We start from the raw sequence: 25101 nt of genomic DNA, 5'->3' as shown, positions 1-25101 counted from the left end.
TATCCTATTGCTTGCTATTTCGACAAACAATGTCTGAGCCCTTCAGAGGAAGTGAATGTTCTTTCCATTATTGCAGGTTTGGAGCACTACCCAAAGAAATTCAGGTTAATTTTCTCAAGAATATTTTGTTTCCTCTACAGAGACCTGTACAGTTACCCATTGGGTTTAAATACAGTCACGTTTTGTTTTACCAAGCCAATCAGATTAAATTTCAGACTTATTTTTGAAACTATAATTTTTTCCCAAATAAACACCAGCGATCTTAAATAATCTTACTACTGTCAAATGGCAGAGGCTCATCACAGGCAGCTCATCACTGTGCTGTTGGCTCATCACTGGAGCCAACAGCACAGAAAATGATACCAGTAATCTAAGCTGCTACAATGGATATAGCTCATTTTGTGCCAGTGAATGACCTTTGACAAGTATTATGAATTATGGCAGTTCACCTCTAGAATGGCACAGTATGGCAATTGTGGCTTTGTGTATGTAACACAGCGATGTGTTTTATGTAACACAATGTTCTGCTTCAGCAGTTGAAACATTTGCCCATGTAACCCCAGTATCAAAAGTAGTTTTAAATCAGAGGATGGATACTCTCACTGCTAGCAAACCAATGTTTTGCATGAAGTAACCTGACAGCAGTTCAACCTGCCATACAGCTGTTTTACAGCCACTGTGTTTAACATTCACATGCTTTGCAATGATTAACATTTGCCAGATTTAGTCAAAGTAAGAAACCAGATTAAAAATTTCTATCATCAGTGGTTTAATGCCTCCTATAGAGAAGGCCCACAGCTCCAAACACTACTACACTGTTTGAGTCAGAAAATGTAATTTTAAGAGACTAAAATTGTTTTATGCACATACTTATTTTATTCCCTTTAGTTAACACACTTCATTGGGTCGCTGTATTTTACAGAAAAATAAGGTTAGCTTAAAAAAAGGTTAGCTTCTCACTGGTCGTAAATGCTGCAAAAAGTCCAGATAAGGACAAGAGCTAGTATAAACTATTTCTAGATGCAGAAGCAATTACAGCACAGAATCTAGATGTAACTATCTTAGAATATCCACCCTCCAAGTTTTAATGTCCAAAAATTTGAAAAGCCTGGCAATAATGAGAATTGCAAAGAAATTATACAAGCTGAAATGAAGACAGACAAAAGTATTTTTTAATATAAAAATGGTCTTTATTTCTTCAATACAAGGTAAACTACTATTGCAGTTTAAGACCAACACAAAAGTTGGACAGCAAATTGCTTAACAGTCTCCTAAAGGCTGGAAAAAAAACCTATGAAAGCTAAAAGTTGTGCAATATTTCAAATGTAACATCTAAAAAAATGAAATTATCTCTAAATTTACAGATTATTTAAGTACCTCTGCTGAAAATGTATTGAAATCCACATTTGCTTGGATACCATCTTACCTTGTGGAGAAATAAAGGTCTCCAAAAACTCCAGTATTCAACAGACTCTTTGGCCTGCCAGCATCAGGGAACTGTTTACTATGTATATGAAATCCTTTGGAGTCAGGCATTCTGACAGGCATCCATTTCCTTACATTTTGCATTTCAAGTCTGCATTCCAACTTGTACAGCCCCCCTCCTGTATTTCAAACCATTTCTTGAATATTTTACTCATCTATCCTTGTGCAAAGCGGGAACCAGAAAATGGAATGGTACAGGAAGACAATACAGCCTTTTGTTTAGAAAGTCAGCAGTGCTGGTAATCATCATAAAAATGTTACAGTTTACCAAATAGGAATGTATTTCACCTTTAAAACACTTGACTTTTTTTTTTTTTCCTTTCATTATTATTTTAAAAAAGGACAACTGCAGTAGTAAGGAATATGAATTTGCAACCACTTATATTTATAAAAGCACACACATTCCTCATTTTCTTACATCTGAAGATCAAAGGAATGTCTGTTCCATAATGTGATAATAATATGCACAGTTTAAAATATTTTCTATTACAAAATACTGTGTACAAGAGGGTGAGGCTGAAGTCTATTAGTTGAATATACTCTGAAGTGTTATTTCTGAAATAATGTAAAAATCACATTACATGGTGTGAATAGATGAGAATTTTTACAACTTAAATGCTCCATTCTATCAGGATCAAAGGTATACTGCTTACTATTTTCAAGAGACTTCTGTAAAATTAATGTATTTAGAAGACTTAAGCACAGGCATAGGCATCATCCCAGAACCCACTGCAATCACTGGGGCTACAGAAAGGGTTCAAGAATTAACAAACATATCATATACAAATGGAATAAGGAGCTTTATCATATTTTCTCCAACATGGGGGAAAACAAATCCCACAAGAACATCAATTCGATGAACTTCTATACCCCAAACTGCTCCTTAGTAAATTTATCTTCTAAAGCTAAATGGAAATGTAAAAATACATGGGATGTCAGACCGTAATGGGATATGGGGAGGAAAGGGAAGGTGAAGCAACTACAAAACCAAAAAACCCCCAACCTCAACACCCCCATCTACCCCAAGCCAATCTGAAGTAATAATTGCAAGGCATCACAATTGCAAGAGACAGTGTTTCTGCATAAACATCATGATTCATCAGCATGCTGCAACCATTATGTTCAAGACCTGTGCAGTGAATTACCAAAATAATTTGAATCTCAACTGAATCCACATTGCTTCTTTTCTATGTTACAACTGTTATTTTGGAAATAATTCAAATAAATTAATTTTTTTAAATGGATAGTAACCTCCACTTTCCTTCTCTAAAATCTTGAAGGGTTTATATTTTAATGAAGAAGCAATTTAGAGTATCAGATCTCTGAAGAATACCAGTCCTAAACACATACCTTTTAAATTTAAATCTATGTGACTGACAATATCTTAACGAGCACTGTGTTAGGAAATTTAAGGCTGTATCTCAGTTCACACAAGAACCAAAGACAATTTTAACAGGCTACGTATAAAATTCTGTAAGTAAAAATGGGAGCAGTGTCTGTTTAACCTGTACATAAAGAGCAAGTGGATAAGGAAAGAAAATCAGGAATTAGGTATTTCTACAAAGAATGCCATGTATTTTACTAGAAACACAGATGACAAGTATATACAACATTTAAATCTCCAATTATCCACATACAACTAGGAAAAAAAAAACATTTACAAGGGTTTAGGTATGCAACTAAACAATCAGGTAAAAAAATACAGTTAGAAAAACTAAGCCTCACCAATTTCAAAGGAACCGAACCAGAACATACTCAGTTCATAAAGAAAAAAGCTGATGTCTAAATTTAATAAAAATATCATGTTTAACACAAAAAACAACAGCTATCCAAGCTTATAAGCCATACTGTAAATAAAAATTTGAAGTTCTGACAAACATTTTTCAAAATGTTATCAGAACAAAAATTATTGGCACAGAAAGCAAAAAGGGAATGAGGGAAAAAAAAGACTATACAGTTTTCAAAATGCTATTTTCTTCTTCTTAAGTACTTTGACTTGTCAAAACGTATAGTCCTGTAAAAAATTTACTTTTTAAAAAAACACCCTCTACCACTAAAACAAGTTCTGTTGGTAAAGCACCACCACCCCTAAGTCACTACTTGTCAGTTTTGTCTTTCAAGATAAAGGACATAGCCTTAATTTAATATTTTCAATGTTACCTATAAACTCTTTTTTTTTTTTTTAAAAAAGAAGTATTTCCTCACAGATGATTTCATCCTTTCATCAACAAAAGGAAATGAAATACAACTGAATGAATATTAAACAGCAGTAGCCATCATGGCATCACCACCAATCAGCAAGTTTCCAAACTACCATTTCCTACATGTGCACAGGAAATTGCAGGAACCTTTAGTAAACCAAGACTTGGTAAAAATTCTTCTACAGATCCAGTTATACATGATGTACATTAGGCATATTCCTTTTTGGTGTCTATCAGGGTCTTTGGATTTTTTTCTGTACATTTTTTGTTTTATAAAAAAATCTAACAAAGGAAGCTCACAACAACAAGAGAGTATTATCTAAATTGCAACACAGTACATTTACCAGTTAGAACTAAGAATTTGGAGAACAGGCAGAAATAATGGGCTTCATACAGGGATCTCATCTCTCAGGTCACAATGGTCATTCAATTTAACTTATGTTATTCACCCCCTGCTATTCTCTCCCTGCTATTTCCATTGCCAGCAATGGAAATATGTGAGTGAGAAATTACACTCTATGTAAAAAGAGCAACAGTCTCAAATCTGTTTCAATGTGGACTAAAATATGAGTTCCTACATGAAATGCTTGTAACGTTGCTTTTTTTTTATTTTAAAAATTAATATATCTACGCAATGGAATATTACTTACCTGCTGCTTTTCCAGTATTAGATATTCCCCATTTAACTGCTACAGGCAGGTAATTTCTTCCTTAAACTTATTACACACAGTAGTAAACAATGTTTTTAAGTAAAGAAAAAAAAGTTACAACAGTACTGTTTGTAACCAATACCTATTCACAAAAAAAGCAGGAAGTGATTCATGACTTGCTTGATACAACTTTCAGGTTTACAAAATTTTTAAAGGCAGTTTTCATTTTCAAACAGGATTAAACAAACACGTGAAATAGCTTCTCTGTAGCAAATAGTTCAATAAACACCAGTGATCCCATGCTTGAGGAACTGAGGTACACAATTTAAGGAAAAAAGAAAAAGGGGTAAATCTGAAGCTGTAGCCAAGTCCAACACCATCAACCTGGCTGCAGGAAACCTGGGTGAATAGGTGCCAAAAATATTAGAGCATTTCAGGCTTATGCAAAACTTTTGCACTTGCATAAGCTACCGGTCCCAACTCAGCAAAGCATAAAAATCACTCATGTATGCAAATACAAGACTTAAAGCATATGTTTACATTCCTTGAAATCTATGAAATGTAAACACATGTTTTATACGCTCTGGAAAACCAAACAGATTTAAATGCTTTCCTGAACAGGGTAACATTTTAAGTCAGCTGTAAAATCTTCAAAATTGGTAAAAAAGAAATCAAGAGACTTCTAAGAGTTGCCTCTTAAAGCCATCTGAGGTCTTGAAACTTAACTTAAAACATTAAGTGCAGCTATTTAAACGAGTGACAACTCCAGGAGCGTGTCTGTTACATAACACTTTACAACAGACTAAAGGTGAGCCTTTGCACAAGGCTGATGGGAATGAAGCTTTTGCAGCATTAATGTAATTTCTCTTTTCTTGTGTTTCACACTTGATGAAATTTAAAACAAATTCTTTAATTTGACGCCTAGTTTCACTGAGTGCTCCGTTCATTTGTTTTTAGGTAAATTTACAAAACCTCATCTGACAAATGTAATCAGTGCCATTTTTGCTAAGACATTTAAATATTGCCCACTGGTGAACAAGGACATACAAATGTACCTTCTCTTTTATATGCATGTGTGAATAAACCCCAAAGTATTAAAAAAATACCAAACCCATGGAGTCATAAAAATGGTAACATCTTATTTCTTCTGGCACATTTCTAATATACAACTATGTACAGACTGCTACGGCCTTGGGGGTAGAGAGGGAAGACACACAAGCACTATTACTATAAAACTGTAAGCAACTGCAGGATTTTGGGTGTTTTAAACCTAACCTTTCTACCCCTTATTATGGGCAGTTTAAGTTCATATGAACAGTTTATATTAACTGTAGTGTCAATCAGGATCAAGGCTGTTTGAGAGACAAAATTTTTAGTGTGCTAAAAATCACAGACCTGGGACTATCTCTCCTCAGAACAACTGACCACAGAGAGCTGCAGTTTTTACAGTTTTATAAGTCAATTAGCAAATTCACAAGCCACCTAGGTAAACACTGCTAAAAAGCAAAACAGAATTAAAGGTTTTTCGCAACCACCTATTTTTGTATCAAAATTGAGTGGGAGAGCGCAACATTAGTACGTTTAACTCGCTGAATGCAAGATTAAGTTGAGGCATATGCAAGAACTATTGCGATGTTTTTGAAGACAGCATCAATGTTTTCATTGTAACATTATCTTTAAATATTGCTGAACACATGACTTTCCCTGAGGTGTAAACATCAAATAACTTGAACAGCTTTACACATCAGCCCCATTAAACAGTTTATTACAACACTACATCTACTGTAATCAGTGGTGCTGTGTACAGACATTATATGAACAGTTTAACATGAACAAACTACTATAAAAAACAAGCATTTACTTGACTTTTTTTCAATTGCTTGCACATTATAATTGCCAAATGTATATAACCAGTAATAAAGTTGCAAAAGCTATAAGGTTTAAATCACACAGGTTTCCCTCAAATAAAACAGTTAAGCAACATAAAAAAGTAAAAGAGCTACTGGTTACCATGTATGCAGATTTGCTTTATTCAGATCTATTCCTGTTCATATTATCCATGAATCCTTACAGGCTCAGTTCAATCACATGAAGCAAACTGCTGGACAAGCATCTTTCCTTGAAGAATGTATCTTGTCTTGCACGCTGTTCCTCTTCCTTCAGCTGTAATGTGTCAAAATTTGTGATGTAGATTTTGCTAGTCCCCAAAACACACAGAAAATTGTTGGCTTATCTATACATACACAACTCGTGCATCTACTTCACCATGATGTTAACTAACACAAAACACCCAGAAGCAGTAGCTATTCATTTGTACTCATTGTTTTATAATACAGTAATTAAAAATAAGATTAATGTTGTTGTACAACCAAGTTGAAAGAATATAAACTTCACAGTTAAAGTACTGATGATAAAAAAAAATAACTACTGCTTCTATGACTGACTGCAAAATTTATATAGAACACATCCTAAAGTATGCATTCTGCAAGAGTAACTGAACAAGAATTTAAAGTAATTTTACCACAATTAGATTTTTACATTTTTACCTGCCCACTTACATAAGTTTTAAGCTGGTTTGACATTTAAATAATTAATTGATAGTATAATGAAGTGGATGGCTCAGAGCTCAGTAACATTTAAAAGTACACAGAATCTGGCACCAGTACTTCAAAAGACTAGTGGGGCAAGCTGGATGGGGTTCACATCTAAAAAATACACACTTGCAGTTATGCACAAGAACCCACTTTTCAGTGAATACAATGTAGATTTGCAGGTTTCCTCACCTTCTTGCCCTTGGAAAAACCCCCAAGCCCTACTTCCTATTCTCATCTATTTTGGCAAATCAGGGAACCACACAATTCAAAGGTAATTACTGTAAGAGTTCACAAAATGCTTGGGATGGTATAATTCCATACACTGGATTTCAGTTGAATTCCATTACAAAACAATTAGCTATCTTAATTTCATTAATAATTCACAATTTCAACATTCAATAATTTCAAAGTAGTTTCAATCAAATTATTTTTAAAACCCAACACATTAAATTATTCATTTGAAAACCAAGACATTTAGAGAAGCAATTTCACAAACGTGCAACAGTACACAGCTGTCAAATATTCTTCAACTAGTACAAAAATTTAAAAGCTGGGAAAACTAAATATGCAATTTTTCTTCTTCATTTCCTCAAAATGACTGTCAACAAGAACTTAAAAAAAATCCCAAGTATAACCAAGTAGACCCTATACACTACAGTATGCATATGAACTAATCCAAATCAGTGAGTGAAATTTCTTCTCTTATTCACAGATTTTGTTCCCAGATCTGGAATGCATCAACAAGTAACTACTTTTGGGGAAGCTCCTTCCCCAGAGGCCAATGTTTCCATAGGAGTTAGGTTACTTTTGAAATTAATTAGTAGCAGAGAGACTGACAAAGTGCTACTTCCACAAGAAAAATATTGTTTTAAAGTTGTGAGCTAAGTGAGCAAAAACAGACAGGAGAGAATCTCAGTTTTCTAGTGGAAAAAGTCAGTACCTGACAGCTGTGAGACTGCACATCAGAATTTGCTGCTCTCATCATACAATTGCTGCAGCCAGGATTATGGATCTCAATTATGTCTATAGCAACAGTTAACAGATCCAAAGCGCCCTATATAGATATATGATACTACCATCTTCAGTTCCTGGCAACAATTTGCTATATTTGTAAAGGTACTTAAAGAACTACAGGAACTCTAAAGAATGCACAATAAAGTGAATTTAGGATTAATGCTTTTTGGTATAGGGCTCTTAAGATGGTCAGAACCACACTGAGCCTTCATTTTTAGAAACATGGCCAACTAAAATCCAAAGTGGCGTACATTTTGGTTCCAAGTATTCTGCCACTGTATCTTGGCAAAACTGGAAATCCTTATGGTTCCAAAAAGAAATAAAACTGTATGGATTATACCTGTGTGTTCAGCCCCTTTTCAGTATTCTACAAGCAAGTAGAATATTGAAGCAACAGAAAACTTTTTAAAAATTAAATCTCTAGTCAGTATTTCTTGGCATCTTTCCATCTGCCTCAAGCTCATACATAAGCTATCTGTCCCAAGCACGTGTTAGACTTGTACAATTTAACACCAGACACCAATGAGTTTCTCAGCATTTCTACCAAAATTTACCAAATCTATCCAAATTTCAGACTTAGGTGTTGAATAGAAATTTTGTGGTTTAAAAGTTCAGGGTTTATGCCAGAACATTTCACGAATGAAATCTCCGTACTTGAGTGATCAAACATTTCCGTATTTATGCAAGATGCAACTTGAGCATTTTTTTCCCCACAAAGACACACTCTTACAACAAAACCCCAATAGATTTCTTATATATATATATGCATCTCAAAAGCATCTTGCAATAGCACCTCTATTTTTTTCCCTTTAATTCCAATTATCGAAATATTCACATAAAAGCTTTAAACAGCCTTTAAAATTTTGAAAATTCTACAGCAATTTTAAAGCTGTATATACATATACCCATCAAGTTTTGTTATAGTAGTTCATTTTCAGAGATTGAATTTCAATCTCACATGTTCACATTTCAGTAAAATGCACAATATACATTTGTTATTATATCCTAGAAGCTCCTATGAATTACTTCATGTAATTCTCCTTTATTTTATTCTATACATGAAGAAAAACACACAAAGCAAAAATCCCACAGGAAGTATCAGCTTAAAAGCCAAAAATTTCTTTTTAGTTTAACCTACATTCCAGAATATCACAAAATACCCCAAATATTCTGATGCTTGAGCTATAACATAGTGAAAAAGAAGGAATTTCAAGCTTAACTATTTGTCTTTCAGCATCAGAGATCAGCAGAGATACACATGTGGTTCTGTTCTGTTTTGCATACACGTACAGACTATTTCATCGGCACTAACACCTTCTCACATTTGCTGACTGTTGCCCCCTCCTATTAAGAGTGTACTTACCTGCTGTCTTTGTTCAATCTTAGTGTATAATTTAAGATCAACACACCAACAATTTCATGACTGTATAAATAATTTTACATGGGGGAAAATCCTCCTAAACTAATTTCATTTGTCAGGTATCTTTCTTCTATTATCCCAGCCTGTCTATTCACCAAAACTAACTGATGAACAGAGAGGTGCGGTAAGAAAATTCAATCTTGAGTTTACAAATTAAAAAGATATGAATTACTGGAAAGTATTCTTCACATTAATATATGAGGAAGAGACAAAAAGGTAGATTGAACTCCCACAGGAAAAAAAAAATGAAGATCTCTCACGTGTCTCCTTTTTTTTGTAAAAAGAAATCTTAGTTCTCAAACCACAATGAGCAAAAGAAAAAAGTGAATTTTGTTCATTCTTTGAAAAACACTGCATCAAACCAACATTTTCACTTCTGTGTTTCATACACCTATAAGTTTCTTGGGGAATTTTTACACAGATCAAATTTGTCAAAACTAATGAATTCACAAATAAAAAAGCCCAGGATATGAGGAAAAAAAAATATAAGTGTGTCTAAGGACACCTCAGAAGTCAATAAAATTACAGAAACATATTCAAGGGAAAAAGGTAATTAAAGTTATGCATTTGAAAATAAGTAGCAAAAGATATTCTGTTTATTTTTTAAATCCTTGTTTCACCCTCAGGAAAATCAGATTCAACTCTGAACATTATTAGACAAACTCTATGTTTCTGCAAAGCACCAGAGTAATGGTAAAATAGACTTTAAGAAGCACATAAACCAGTGGCACTCCTTGCCTCTATCATGATATTCTGGATTTCAAATAATGAGTCAGATGCACAAAGCATCTGCTAAATACAGAAGAATAGTGCCAGCCCCACATAAAACACAGTTTAAAAAAAAAAAAAGAGAGATTAGGTAAACAATATTCATAATAGCTTAAGACTAATATCTGATGTAATTCTAGACAGGTATATACCCAGGTCTTGAACAATGTTACCACATGATTTACTTATTATTAACTAGAAACTTATTATTAAAATAGCCTATTAAAAATAGCCATTTGCCAATTCATTACAAGGTTTCTTAAAAGGCTAATTAATTTCATACCTCACTTGATGTTTAAGTGGTTATTAGCACAGTTACAGGACCGTTCCAACTTAGAAAAGCAAAATATAATGAATACTATGTAAGCCATCAGTACCATTTCCCCTCCTACTGACACAAAAAATTCCAACCATTGAATCACTTGAAAGCTGAAAGTAATTTCAGAGTGATCTGAGAGCAGCTTTTGAAGAATATGAGTCTCAGACTTCAAATTATTTTGCTTACAGTGGTTTGAGAGCAGAAAAATCAGAGAATAAACATGGAATATGGAATACAAAGTCTACATACATATCAACTGTTACAATGTTGTGGTTTTGTCTTTGCAATTCAATCCAAATCCAGTTTAAATAGGAAATAATCAATTAACCCAGTAACAAAAACAGAAAATGAAAAGCTTAACATTCAGCAGTTATAGAAATTCAGACAGATTAAGATTGGGACAATGTATCAGCTAGAAATACATTATTGATTATCAGTTAAAAAATTCTGCCTAATAAGTCAGGATTCATGCTGATGAAGTTACATTACTATTCTGTTTGTACACGTTAATTTTGCTGTTAATTCTTCTAAATGTCATTCTATTGGGTTCTCAGTTTTTTTGAGTAATACAGGTTAGACATTTGTCTTAAATCCATTGTTATCTTTTATATTTACAGGCTTTCTATGAGCAAAGGCAAGATGTTCCAAGGAAGCATTCAGTGTATAGTAATTCAAGGGAATGGACTGTCAATGTACATGAAATCTTACTCAAGTGAAGGCACAGAAATCTTGCAACAATTTAATTTTAACTTGTGAAGTGTACAAACAGAAGTGTAAACACCTGATATGGTACAACTAAACTTTTTAGAGTTTTACTGTTATAAACATATTTTGTAAGTTATTCCAATTTAACCCATCTCTATAAATATAATACAGTACAAACTGAATTTCACTGTTTACAAAAGTTTTCACAATGGACCCTTAGAATCCTTCTGAACTAGACGTGTAACACTTTGGAAAAAATGCCAGTACAGTATCACAGTCATGACTATAGATACACAATAAGGAGAAATATAGGTGCCATTCACAGGGTGTAGGCACAGAAGCAACTTCATGTTTTCTGGCAAAACACAGTAATATGGGGAATAACTCGTTTCAGCACTGTTGATATTTATTAAATGACTGAGTGTTAAATCAGTTTATGATTATTATTCAATGTAAAAAATGAAACAAAAAATGTATGGGAACATACATCTTAGTGAAAATGAAACATACAAACCAGGAGATAACTACATTTCTTTTATGTGTGTGCGTGTATCAATATATAAAAAACAAAACTACAATAAAGCTCTTCTTCATTAAGACAGCAACAAGACACAATGTTTACAACTTAAAAAAATACCAAGTGCTTTCATTCACATGTAGTATACTAAATTTGCCATTTAAATCAAGTTCTTAGGACCTATTTTCTTCACACAAGGGAATCTTACCAAGACACCCTTTTGAAAGAAAAGAGAAGTCCCAGCACACAACAAAGCTGAAGGATCTTGCAAATATAAATCCCACCTGAACTGAGACTGAAATCACAGCCTCAGTGTAAATTGTGCTTCAGAAATTATAAAATGCAACCTAATGCTGTTTGATATATGTTCTTGGGGTAAGAGAGTAGGAAATCTGTAGTTGGCACAGTAAATCTGTATCTATGTGCACAACACTAAACGCACAAAAATTAAAACTGGATTAGTAACACTATGTCAGGGGTTAAAAAAATTATCTTTCAATCCAGGCTATTAACCATCTTTAGTGTGGTTTGCTCATCTCCACCAGAAGGAAATCACTTTGGAAATGCATCCATTACTCAGCTCAATGGTTACCTCTATTAGTAACAACTATTTGCAAATATCAAAAATATGCAGTTATTATAAAAGGTAAAAACCGAGTTCAACAAAAGAAATAACATTTACTTTTATTATATATGTCCTTTTATGTTCTCTTTCTTACAATTAAGAACCAGAGTTGATATTTTTACTAAATTCCAGAAATATTTATTTCAATCTATTTTTAATGGCAAAAAGTGGCATTAACAGAAATACACTGCCAACTTTATTTCAGCTGCCATGTTTTACTTTCCTATTTAAGCTTTTGACTCCCCTTCTCTAGGTCAGTTACTTCTTTTTGTGTCCCCTGCTAGTATAAGAACCTGAGACAACATCCCACTTAATTCACAACACACTAGAGCATGTACTACCATAATTTGCTCTTTCCCAGAGGAGTGTCAGTGACACAAAAAGCCTGACTGAAAAACTGACATTTAACACAAACAGAACTGTATTTTCACTTAAAACTATACTACATTTTATTTGACTTCTATAAGTTTTGCTCTGTAACATTTATAAATGAACTTCCATGAATAAAAAAACACATGCAAATCTGGAAACTAAATCTGAGGTTAAATATAAGAAATGGAAGCTGGGCAGACAGGCACGTCTACAAGCTTCAATTTCAGTGTAGATGTAGTGGAAGTTCTTTCAAAAAGGGAAAAGACCACTAGGGAATCACTATTAGGTAGGGTTGGTTTCTCTTCAGTTGTCAAACAAGGAATTATGGGCGGCTTTAATTCCCAACCCTCAAAATGCTACATGATATAATGTAAACATTTCTATGTATTTTAAAGCAGTACATTGAAAAGAATTATTGTTTAGCATGCTACTCTAGCTGTCTAGACATTTGATGCATAGAAGACTTCAGATACATGAAATAAAAGAGAGTGTTAGATATTGAACAACCAGAAAAGAATCAATACTAGTGTCATGTATTTGTTTACTAGTCTTCAGAAAATTACTTTACTACCAAAAGGGGGACAGACTGAAAAATCAGGGTGGTGGGCAACAACTGATAATAAATTTTACTGAAGGTTAATACCTGGATTTAGCTAGAAGGCAGAAGATACTGACAGGTCACATTTCATAAAATAAAGAGAAAAATCTGGTTATATTTCCTGAATTTGACTAAAACTCACCAGGGGAAAAAAAAACCTAAAACCAACAAAACAAAAACAACACAAAACAAAACAACAAAACCCACAAATACCAAAACCCACAAAATCACCACCGTACCTGTGCATGGACAATAACTGTGTGGACATTGAAATAATCCAAACACAATCTATGGAGGGCTAAATGCTGTAGTCCTTACACGAGTATATTTTAAATTACAGAACTAGTATTTTAAAATACAATTAAGAAATAAAACCATAAAATTAATATAATCTTTTAAGATCAAAGAGAACAGTCTGACTTACTGCCTTTTTAAGAAGTGGTTCAATCACATTTCATAAAAACTGGAAACATTATTATCAGCCAAAACAAGAGGTGGCATGCTGAATGTAGAATATAATTGTACAAATACTTGCGCCCTCCCAAGACCAGTGAATTACCTGTTGTTACTTACCTGTGTTCATGTCAGGTGCTGCAAGAAGAAAGTGATTCAGTACATACTGCAGGATCATTTAAATACAGACATGAATGGTATAAATAATCTCATACCTAGAACGGTTACTTTTAGTAAGTGAGTAAAGTTGAAGAACATGAGAGAAATGCTCACCTTCTTTAACGGTGACGATATTCCCTCTCTCTGTCTCGTTCTCTGTCACGATCTCTGTCACGATCACGATGCCTCTCTCTCTCACGGCTTCTTTCCCGGTAATAGTCATCATGACGATCTCTACTACGTGATTTGTGGCGCCTACTTTTTTCTCGTGACCTACTGTGGTCCCTCTCTCTGGATCGCTCACGTCTTCTAAAAGAAATTACTTCATTAATTTTTTCTTCAAAACACTTGTCATCCTCATGCCAGTTTTGTAGTCTACTTATGAATATAAATTTGACCCAAAACACATATGAGGGAAAGATCTGTTCATTGTGATTCATCTGTATTTTTGTTTATAGCATTAAAGATACCTGGTACAAACAGTGGTGGCTAAGAACTCAGTTACAGGTGGTATGGGGCACCCACTTTCTAATGTAGCAAGGAAAAGTTGAAGCATGTACTCAGAATGGAGGATGACTGAAATCAGCTGGGAGAAATGCACCACATGTCAAATGATCACTACACCATGGCTGCTATTCTGAATATGGGAAATGTATGCCAAAACCACTAAATAAAACCAAGAGTTAAACTGAAGCTAGTCAGATCAATTTTGAAAAGAAGGTTAATTAAAAGGCAGCTTTCCTAGGCTCAGGAAAGACTTATTTGGTTTCTCCACATATTTCTTGTGCAACTAAGCAAATCACTAACTTCTTACATGCTTTAGTTTCTTCTGTCTAAATTAGTCCTGTACTACACCTTCTCTTTTTTAAGTAAGAGCAGATGGAAGAGGAAAGTTTTACCTGGATCCAGAACCATAAGACTTGGACTCAATTCCATGAAGGCAGTCCTGAAGAGAGCTAATAAGTACTTTGCAGCGATCATCTGCAGATACTTTGGACTGTTTGATTAAGGAAATTGCAGTTACCAAGGTCTCTATAGCACTTCCATAGTCCCCTGAAAACGATGTAAGACCAGGATCAGAAAATTATGCAAATTAAAACACAGATTTTTATCTGTAACAGTATTACTGTTTTGAGTATCTTCTCTTAAACACCCATCTAGATAATTTACTGTAGCATCAAATATTGAAATACTGTCCAGATCAGTACTCAGAAAGTTTTCCTAGAAACTGAAGTACAGTACAAGATCAGTCATAAGTTGTACCTAAATTCAGCACCCTATCAGGAAAATGTGGCTTAAGGCCTTTCAGATTCCTACTTTAAAAACAAACCTATAAATTCTTTTCAGATGGGTAGAATAGCAAACACATTTGAGTTTTACTAACCAGCACTGGCATCTGATACAGCTCTTGAAATGGCACTGCTTGAGATTGCTCTATTTCTATTCATGATTTCTTCAAACTCTGCTTCACTTAGAGGTGTCCTCGCAGCATCCATTTCTCTGCAAGCAATAAAACTAGTATTTAAAAGGTTAAGGAAAACCTCAGAAGCTATCATTGCAATTTCAACAATCCAAGTTTGCAACTTTAAGCAGTGACAAACAGAAAAGAAAGCAGGATCTGGGTTTGGTTTTGGTTTTTGTTAAGGACCATCGTTACAGTATAAAATCCTGAAAGCTTAAAAAAAAAACACCAAACAGAAAATCCCAACAAACCAACCAAACAAAAAAATCCCAAAAAAACAATTAAGACATTGCTGTATAAGCAGACTTTTTTTTTTTCATCCCATCTATTTCAAACATTCAGCAGCACTTAATATTGTGCTTGACAAATATTTACAATTTTTATAAAATCCTTGAAGGTACATAAATAGATATTCCCAGCTGAATGGATGTGGAAATTCATGTACATAGGCAATGCAGCTTTGAGCAAAATTAGAGAAAATTTTCATAACAGTACTGGAATCAGAACTATATGATCCTGTTTCCCAGATCTTAACTAAGACCAGAATGCTGTAACTTTTGAAAAACAAATAGTAGTAGTTATCTTTAAAACACTCAATTTTTTGAATGATATGTCATCATTTTACAGCAATTTTGTTTGGTTTTTTTTTAAATTTCTGGTCAAGTTCAAGGTACTCCAATTTAATCTCCCTACTAGTCACAGTAAGGAGGAAGCAATAAAGCAGAATCCTCATACTCATTACACTTCAATTATCAGCTACCTATAGAGGGTTTGCAAAGTAACAGAAGTAAACCTAAATTTTCCCAAAAGTTTTGCAGTGTCCTATTAGGCAGTCTCTGTGCCACATAGAAAATTTGGAGAAATGTGTTAAGAGAAAAATGCTGAGACTGTCAAACTGGCCCACTGCTTGATATTTCTAGAACAGTGTTAGTTCTTCTGGTAGAAAGAAAATGCAGAATAATAAGCAATGCTATCCTCTTAATTGCAAGAAGTGGAACAAGATCCTATAGCCAGTTTAGCATAAGAGGAAATGTCTAAAAATTCATACCTCCCTGAGTTTTGAGTATTATTTTTCGTGTGCCTCCCATAGAATGGAATATGTAATTTTTCTCTTATGGACATGTTATTTCCAGTGAAACGCCTATGATATATAATTAATGACAATTTAAATAGTTATGGATGATAGCTTCAACATTATTAATGAAAATACTGGACAGTAAGTTATACTGTCCTATTCCCACTCCTTCCCTCCCCAGACATTCTATAAACTGCAGACAACCTTGATTTTGTCCATCAAAAAACACCCAACACCTTCTAGTCTTATATTTCAGGCAATTAAGCCAAATGCTTGAATTTCTATAGTTATTTTCGTATGAACATCACATGTACAAATGCTTGGGGGGCATTAAACTTTGTGGTAAAAAAAGAACCAAAGCACAGCATCTTTGCAGGAAACATTTTAAGCCAGGAAAGTGTGTCTTATGCTAGCAGTACAATTACTACTGAAAAAATACAAATCTAACTATGTAAAACCGTCTCTCTTACAATTTATGCCAAAATTTTTGACAAATACAAGTATGGTGAAAATCAAGAAACAGCAGCAAGACAGGGATGCTTGAAATCACAGATGAAAAAGATGTTTCAAACAAGATGTGAAAAACTTGACAAGTCAAGTCAGGGACTTAAGAACTCTGTCGCAGAGAGGATTAACCACAGGAAAAGCCACTGCTACAAACACAGCAAGATTGCACCAAATGAGCAGAAACATCTTGATAGGAAAGGAACATAAAAGTCTTGCAGTAAATTTACATCTGGCTTTTAAGACAAATACTAAGTTTTAATTAAATCCTGAAGAAAAAAAGGGACAAGCAATGCTGCTGAAAGATGAATATGGTATGAGCTTGGTATGACCTCAACATATGCACATATTTGAAAAAGAAAACTCCAGAGCATTCTTAAAAGGCAGCCTGCAAAGCACGATGATACAGATAAAAGTCAGAATTTCAAGTTAAGACAGAAGCACAACCAGAAGCTGCTGCATAAGAAGTGATATATAAGTTTACATGTAGAACACATGAAATGATGACACTGCCAAATACAGAAAAGACAAACAGTTCAGAGCTGAAAAGGGAAGTGAGATTACTGGTGTTGCATTTCAGGATTTTCTTCCTGCAGCAAACATGTTTCTCAGATTTATTCCCTTGGAGAAGTTAAGAGGGGCAAATGACAAGATTGGAGGGATCCTTTCTGGCCCTACTTCTAATTGTTCCTAACATTTTCATTAAAAGGGAAAAATCAAATGCTTCCAACAAGAGGAGTAAAATCTGCTACCCAAACACATTAGACTAAAAGAACTCACCTTCCAGGTGGCCCATAGTCACCTCTGTCATATGGTGGAGGTCGGCCATATGGATCTGTCGGAGGTGGGCCACGGCTGTCTGAAGTGGGTATGCCACTATTGGCAGGTGGGGGGAAGAAAGCTGGATTCACATGTGGTGCTGGTGGTGGAGCACCTGGCGGTGGCCCAGGGAGATGTGGAGGAGGAGCAAGAGTCAGGGGTGGCCCGAGAGGGCCAGGCGGACGAGGGGGAAATGGACCCGGAGGTGGAGGTGGACCCTGCTGAGGTGGTGGTGGACCTGGTGGTGGCCCATAGCCTGGAACTGGTGGTGGAGGGCCTGGAGGAAGTGGCCCAAGTGGAGGCTGACCAAAAGGCTGTCCTGGAAACAGAACTGGTGGTGGTGGACGATCACCACGATTAGGAGGTCCAGCTAATGGAGGTGGGAGGACCTGACCAGGCGGTGGAGGGCCTGGTGGGCCTGGTGGGCCAGGAGGACCTAAGGGTGGACGTGGGGGAGTTTGTCCAGCTAAAATAAAAATAAAAAACAACAAAAACAAACAAAAAAAGCAAAAAAACAAAAGAAACAAAAAAACAAATAAATAAAATTGAGTGAATAAATGCAAAGAAACAAAATTATTCAAAATTCTTCTTTTTTTTTTGTCCTTATAAACAATGACAAAATAAACCAACCCTCCCTCCCTGAACACCGTGCAACATGTACAAGACATGAGTGTTCCTGCTTTGGGTCCAGCAGACTAGAAAATTTTTAACTTATCTGTATCTATTGATACTAGATATCTAGAGATATCTAAAAAGAACAACATTATCTTTAACACTGACAACTGCCCTCCTCGAATCACTTAATCACCTGCTGTTGTTTCCAAAACCCACAAGAAGATTACAAAAGCCAGAAAACATTGCATCTTACTGCAGCTAGTTTTTCATAGGGGCTTAAGATAAAATACATATTAAAAATATGGGAGAAGCTGTATTAGAGAAAGTAATGTAGATGCTGTATTGAAACCTTCTTTTAGATTCTCGGTACTGTTTTACCAATTTGACTACATCCCCTGGACTGTTGGTAGACAATCTATTACTGAATGACATTTACTAAAAAATATGTCAGCTCTAAAAACAACTTCATTGCAGTGCAAACCTAACTGTTTAATAGATTTTTTTCTATATCAGATACCTAACTAAACATGAAGACCTCCTCTTCAACTTTCTGCTGTTTTAAAGTGCCTACTAACTGACCTGTCAGTGGGCATGAATCAAAGCTGAATTTCTCATCACATGCAAACTTGTACAATAAGGAAATTAGTTACTTTATACTGCAACACAGGCATTCTCAGCACATATAGCAAATCAGAAAATCTCAACTACACTATACTAAAGCCAAATTTACCTGCTAACATGATCTATTTTTATTTTTTTCATACTTAAATATGTATATTGACATAGTATAAAGAATGTATTTAAAAAAGCTCTTGTCTTGCTACCAAATTTACTTAGGTACAACTCCCTGTAGAATATCCACAAAGGAACAGTCAAATTCTACAGTCTAGCTGTGAACACTGATTGTGGCTTATTATCAAGAATTGCCTTGATCTTTATCATTTCCCAAATAAGTATGCCACATTGAAACACAAGACTGGAACTCCATATATGCATAATTTTACCTGGGAAAGGCGGTGGTGGCCCTCCTGGCCCTGCCGGTCCAGGAAATCTGTCTCCACCTGGAATGGCACCTGGAAAACGGCCCCGACCTCTATTACTAGGTGGAAATGCTGCTCGTGAGCTTCCTCCTGGGGGACCAGCTTTACCTTCCCCAGACATCTGGCCAGACTGTGTGGCTGCAATGGAAAAGCAAAAGTGTCATTACATAGATGAAAACAGGTTAAGTTACTTCAACACTTGATCTGAAGTTTTATGCAGTGCTAAAGCATGACCTTATGAGCCCCAACTTGCTCCCCTTACCCAAACCCAATGCATTTGGGGAGGAAAACATTCTTTGCTAAAATATTATGCCCTTTACTAAAGGAGAGGATCTGGAGAGACTGCCAGTCCTTCATTCAAACAAGTCCAAGGCCACACTGGGAAATAAAAGACGTGCTAAAATGGAACCTCACAAAAGGCTACAACATGGAACCTTCTCTTCCCTATTCTATCATAAATACAGACCATCCACACATTAGAATTTAGTCCAGTTTGTTTACAAATGTTAAATTTCTAAATGCTCTTGGTGCTTTTTTTTTTTTTAAATTACATCCACAAGAAATTGAGAAAGCATCTCCAGCGTGTTAAGACAAGAACTGCATGAAGCTGCAACCTTCTTTCAGAATGCAGCAACTCTTCAGTGTATGAAGTGGTTTAATTAAACAAAGATAACAACTTCATTCATCTGGACTCTAAGTACTTTATGGCTATTTTAAACTGTGTAGAAATTGTAAGACACTGCACTAAAAAACTGCCACTCTACTTTTTCTGCTTTTCCAAGACAGCACTTAAGTAAAGCTTACTTTTCCTTGACTGCATTTCAAATTGACTCAGAAACTGTTTATTACACGGAGTTACAACTGGATTCTGCCCATGCAATTCTCTTTTAGGCAACAAATCCATCAACTTTTTGGAGGATGCTTCCGATCCCACACCCACAAGGGCAAACCTGAGAGGAAACAAAAAAAGTTACACAATTTGTTCATTTTCTGACATCCTGACACCTCAGGAAAAAGATTACACACAGTATGCAAAAGGATACTTGACAAGCTAGACACAGAAAATGTCTCACAGGTTTTAGTCCAGTTTTCAGAACAGATAAAGTAACTTATCCTAGGATGACACAAAAGAAGGAAACAAAAGAGCAAGTACAAGACGTATCAAAATTTATCATAACAAGGCAGCTTTTTGGTGAAGTATCAACAGAGTAGATAATGAATTCATGTGACCAAGTTATTAAGCATACATTGTATGCTCGTTGCTGCTAGAGAGACTTTCTGCCACATTCACGCAGTGAAATTTAGGTTGTCACTGAAAAATGGGCTCAGGCACTTAATTTAAACAGCTAATGGACAATACAGATGTAAAGAAAGATTTAATAATGAAGGCTGGGGGAACAGCATTTACACTGAAGAAAAACAAGCATCACTACCACGCCAATTAAAAATCTAGGAATAGTCTTAAATGAAAATGACCAGCAAGATTTAACTCACAAAATAATGAGACACACAATACCATCACAAAAACTTATACCTGAAATTAAAGTCATTAGTATTAAATTATATGCCAAATCATTTCTGGATCAATAAGCTAAGATAAGCAGTTCAAAGACTGACAATTATGAAAACTGAGAATTCCTTCCCCTCCCAAATTTCAGTCCACATACAGAAAAAACAAATTACAAGTTCTTACCCTTTAGACTGGCCATTAGCACGATTTTCAAAAAATTTTATCTCCAAAATGTCATTTACCCCCAATGAATGAACTGCTTCAGTTAAGTCTTCATCTGTTGTCCACTGAAAAATATTTTTAATATTTAACTATGAGAGCTTATCTAAAACACCAGGCAAAGGGCAACTAAATTTTCCATGGATTTTTAAGTGTGTGTGTGTGTGTGAAATTGATCCAGAGGAATACTTTACTCAGGCTGTCAATATATTCTGACTTTTGGAGTAGTCATTTTTATTTTACAATTCAACAATTAGTTCAGCTAATTCATTCATGTTTTACTGATTCCATTCATGTACTTCAAAATGGGACAACATAAGAGTCAGGTCCTTTACTTACCTATTAGCTCCTGAAATACTGTAATAACTAATAAAAAAGCCACCTACAGTAAGAAATTATCAGAAATGAAAACTCATATGCTTATTTATCTTTTAAAACAGAATTTTGCATATGTGGGCCCTGAAGAACTTGATTTCATGTAAACAGATAAAAGCTCCATTTAATTCAGCTACTGACCAGCTTTTGCACTGTTTGCTTAGCTGCAATTTTAAAATGCTTTAGTTCTATACAGGTAATTGTCCTAAGGGCGACTGCAGTTCAGTGAATTATCATAAAGCTGTTCTTCTTGGATGGAGAAATAAGCCTCAAGACAAATACCTGAAAAGAGTTATGCTGAAAGAGTCACTGCCGAAGGAAAAGGCCCTGGAAAAATGTGAAAAGTAATTTCAAGAAAATCCCAGAGAACCTTCAACCTCCTTTTAAACTAAAACCTTTAGCAAGAGTTGACTAAAAATTTTGTTTGTAACCTTGAAGTATTTACAGGTATGAAGTATTTAATAGTTTAAACTTGTACTCCTTTCATTTGGTTCTCTGAAAACCTTAAGAACATAGTAGGACAAATATTCTTTCATAACATTTAAAACATGACAGATACTCTAAAGTTTATATTTACTGAAGACTTTCTTGATTTTTAAGACATCATGACAGGTTCTCCAAATTTCAGGTAAAAAGAAAAATGACCCCACAATCACAAATAAAAATTAAAGAAAATCAAACCAACAACAAAAACAAAATCAATTTTTATCAAAATCAATGGTTTTTGATACTCATAATACTTCATATAAAACATAATACTTCATATAAAACATTTTAAAACAAAAAAATTTTACAAATAATTAGGTTTATAACTAAAATTCCCGTCTACAACTAAACAGCAATTAAGATACTTACCCAAGTGAGATTTCCAATGTACAAGGCAATTCTCTTTCCAGTATATGTATAGACAACATTTGGTGCAGCTCCTTTACCTACATCATCCCCAACAGATGGTGGAAGAGAATCCATGTAATCACGATCCTCTGGAGCATCTCCATTATTTGCAGATGGAGAAATTACATCATCATACAAATCAATCTGATCATGCCCACCATATTCAGCCTCCTAAAATAAAAAAGATATCTTGATTATAATTAATATTACATTTAGAACCTATTGAAGCAGAATTTGTGATAAGTCTGACTGACCACCTACACAACATCCTTGCTGAAAAGCTAAGTGCCAGTTTCATCTACATCCAAACATTATAAAAGTCTTATGACTCTTATTATATTCTAAACTTATGCGGAAAAAATACTTCTGGCCACTGTTTTCCATTCCAATACTTTTGCCCTTGCAATATAAGCAGAAATAAAAAAAATCTACAAACCCTACTCCCAGAATTGAATACATTAGAACGTATAAGTATCACAGTTTAATCCCACATTGCAACTAAGTACCACAAAGTTGCTCACTCACTTCTGCCTCCTCAACCACTCCATGGGATGGGTGAGAAAAATCAGAAAAAGGTAACACCAGTGGGATAAGTATAGTTAAAAAACTGCAATCAAATGCCAGTCCCTGAGTAGTGATCAGCCCCTTCCATCCAGCTTCCACAAGTTTATGTATTGGGCATGATGCTCTTCCATCTGATGCTTTCCTATAACATAGCAGGACACATCAATAAACTAGGTATATTGCATCTCATTTTCTGGTAGTTTATTATACAATGAGGCCCTGTTAGCACATGTTATCTCCTCCCATGGTGATATTCTGAAATCTCTGTGTTCTAGATAGTCCATGATAATTTCTAAGATTCTTGGGCAACCGGGACTTCCTGTTTGAGGTCACAGCAACCCACTTATTTCATGTAGCACCAGCTGCATGATGTGTAGAGAAGACCCTCCATTTGAACATCCAGCCTAGCACTGGCAGTCGCTGGGGAGCTGGAGGAGCTGTGCTTCAGCACCAATCCCTTCCAAAGCAGCTCAAGTCCCTTGATTAGACTCCAGTATCTCTTTCAGCTGGAGTATAGGAGGCCTCAGATACTCTGTGTTCCCAGTTCCAAAAGAGAGGACCAGAGTCTCCCCTGGTGCTTTCTGCCAGGCACTGCCTGTAGGGCCATTTGCCCTGGCTGCAGTATAAAGCATATTTTTACATCTTACCCTACCCAGACTGGCCTGGGGGATGTTGCATGAACTAGGTTCCATTTAATTTGCTCAAAACCTTGTTGTTGCTCAAGGCCTCATTTGAGATCATTCTTCTTCCAGGTCATTTGACAAAGAAGACTTACAATTAGATTGCAATCTGGAATATGTGTGTTCTCCAAAAACCCACATTACCTAAGAAAGCTCGTTAGTTGGTGGAGACATTGCTGCTGTTTTGTTCATCACATCCATAGGCATCTGACAACATCCATCTTGCCATTTTACTCCTAAAAATTCAATCTTCCATGCAAGTCCCTTGACCTCACTATGTTTTATGGCAAAATCAGCTTTTGGAATAATTAGAACTATTTTCTTCCCTTTCTCTAAAACTTCAGCTACTGTATAGCCCCACATGATGTTATTATCAATGTATTGCAGGTATTCCAGAGCTTCATCCCATTCCAATGCAGTCTGGATCAGTCCATAGAATTAGCACTATGTTTCCACCCCTGGGGTGCTGGATTCCAGATCTACTGGATATTCCTTTAAGTGAAATAGAATTGTGGGCTGTCAGAGGTATTGAAACACATTAGCAATGTCAATTGTGGCCAAGCACTTGGCAACTCTGGACTGCAGCTCGTATCAATGAGTCCAGTACAGCTGCACACAGCCACAGTGTGACTTCATTCAGGCTGCCATAGTTCACTGTCAGACTCCACTCTCCATTATACTTCCACACTGGCCATATGATCCTGCTGATCACTGCTTGACTCTCCAGTTGATAAATCAGCTTGTGAATGGGAACCATGGAGTCTCAGTGCAACACCGTGGTAGTGACCAGCACCTGTTCTCTGACCTTCAGCAAGCCCAACAGGAGAGTCCTCTGAGAGAACAGGCAAGGCAGGCTTCCTCCACCTCCAAGGCAGTGGTACTGAACTCACACCTTTTGGGTCCTTGAAATACCTTCTGCTAAGATACTCTATGCCAGGGATGCACAGAGACTCTGGGCCTATGTCTATAGGGGGTGTTTTTGCCACACTTTACCAGTCAGGCTCACTTCAGCCTCCAGTTCAATCAGCTGCTGGGTTCCCCTTTTCTTTCTCCAGAAATGGAAATAGGTTCTGCTCCTGCAGAGCTGGATGGCATTGGGGTACCCTGAGCACCAGAGCCTTCTACTCCTGTGGGCCTGACATGCCAGGCCACAGGATCCATACAGTCCTGCAAACCCAGCACATGGAAATGGCATACTCTGGACAAGTTTCTGCCACAAGGATCACATGCACTAGAATTCTTCTGGGTCTGTGGGTGACTGCACACCGTCTGGATCATAACAAAGGCACTAGATACCTCTGTGGTGGCTCTGGGTGACATGGAAAATCTTCCTCAAAGGGATGTCTTTCCTTCACACTCCACAGGAGTCAGCTCCCAAAGGCTGAGGACTTGTGGCCCTTTGCCAATCGCCTTGTCACTGCCTCCTTCCTTAGAAGGTGATCCCAGCTGCTTGGTTCCCCTGCC

At 35.8% G+C, this 25101-nt stretch overlaps 1 protein-coding gene across 1 annotated transcript; it reads right to left on the bottom strand.

Moving 5' to 3' along the window:
- Nucleotides 1–1180: 1180 nt before the first annotated feature.
- CPSF6 (cleavage and polyadenylation specific factor 6) lies at nucleotides 1181–24394 on the bottom strand. The gene is made up of 11 exons (XM_015626988.2): nucleotides 24245–24394; nucleotides 22355–22564; nucleotides 21089–21192; nucleotides 20200–20345; nucleotides 19360–19533; nucleotides 17702–18206; nucleotides 16391–16483; nucleotides 15265–15380; nucleotides 14780–14933; nucleotides 13995–14189; nucleotides 1181–6499 (listed from the first exon to the last, which is right to left on the bottom strand). Exons 1-10 carry the CDS (start codon nucleotides 24392–24394, stop codon nucleotides 14000–14002), a joined length of 1842 nt encoding a protein of 613 aa, XP_015482474.1. The 3' UTR covers nucleotides 1181–6499; nucleotides 13995–13999.
- Between the last annotated feature and the right edge of the window lie 707 nt (nucleotides 24395–25101).

This window comes from Parus major, chromosome 1A, assembly GCF_001522545.3.
Source record: "Parus major isolate Abel chromosome 1A, Parus_major1.1, whole genome shotgun sequence".
NCBI classification, from domain to species: Eukaryota; Metazoa; Chordata; class Aves; order Passeriformes; family Paridae; genus Parus; species Parus major.
This window is presented reverse-complemented; position numbering and strand designations above follow the sequence as displayed.

Bases quoted from the DNA above. Each gene is read 5' to 3' on its own strand.
- CPSF6 (XM_015626988.2), bottom strand. From the start codon at position 24,394: ATGGTTCCCATTCACAAGCTGATTTATCAACTGGAGAGTCAAGCAGTG. The intron at 16,484-17,701 runs GTGAGTTCTTTT...TATATATCATAG, and splicing joins GACTATGGGCCACCTGGAAG to GCGTTTCACTGGAAATAACA. The intron at 14,190-14,779 runs GTAAAACTTTCC...AATTTCTTTTAG, and splicing joins TCTTATGGTTCTGGATCCAG to AAGACGTGAGCGATCCAGAG.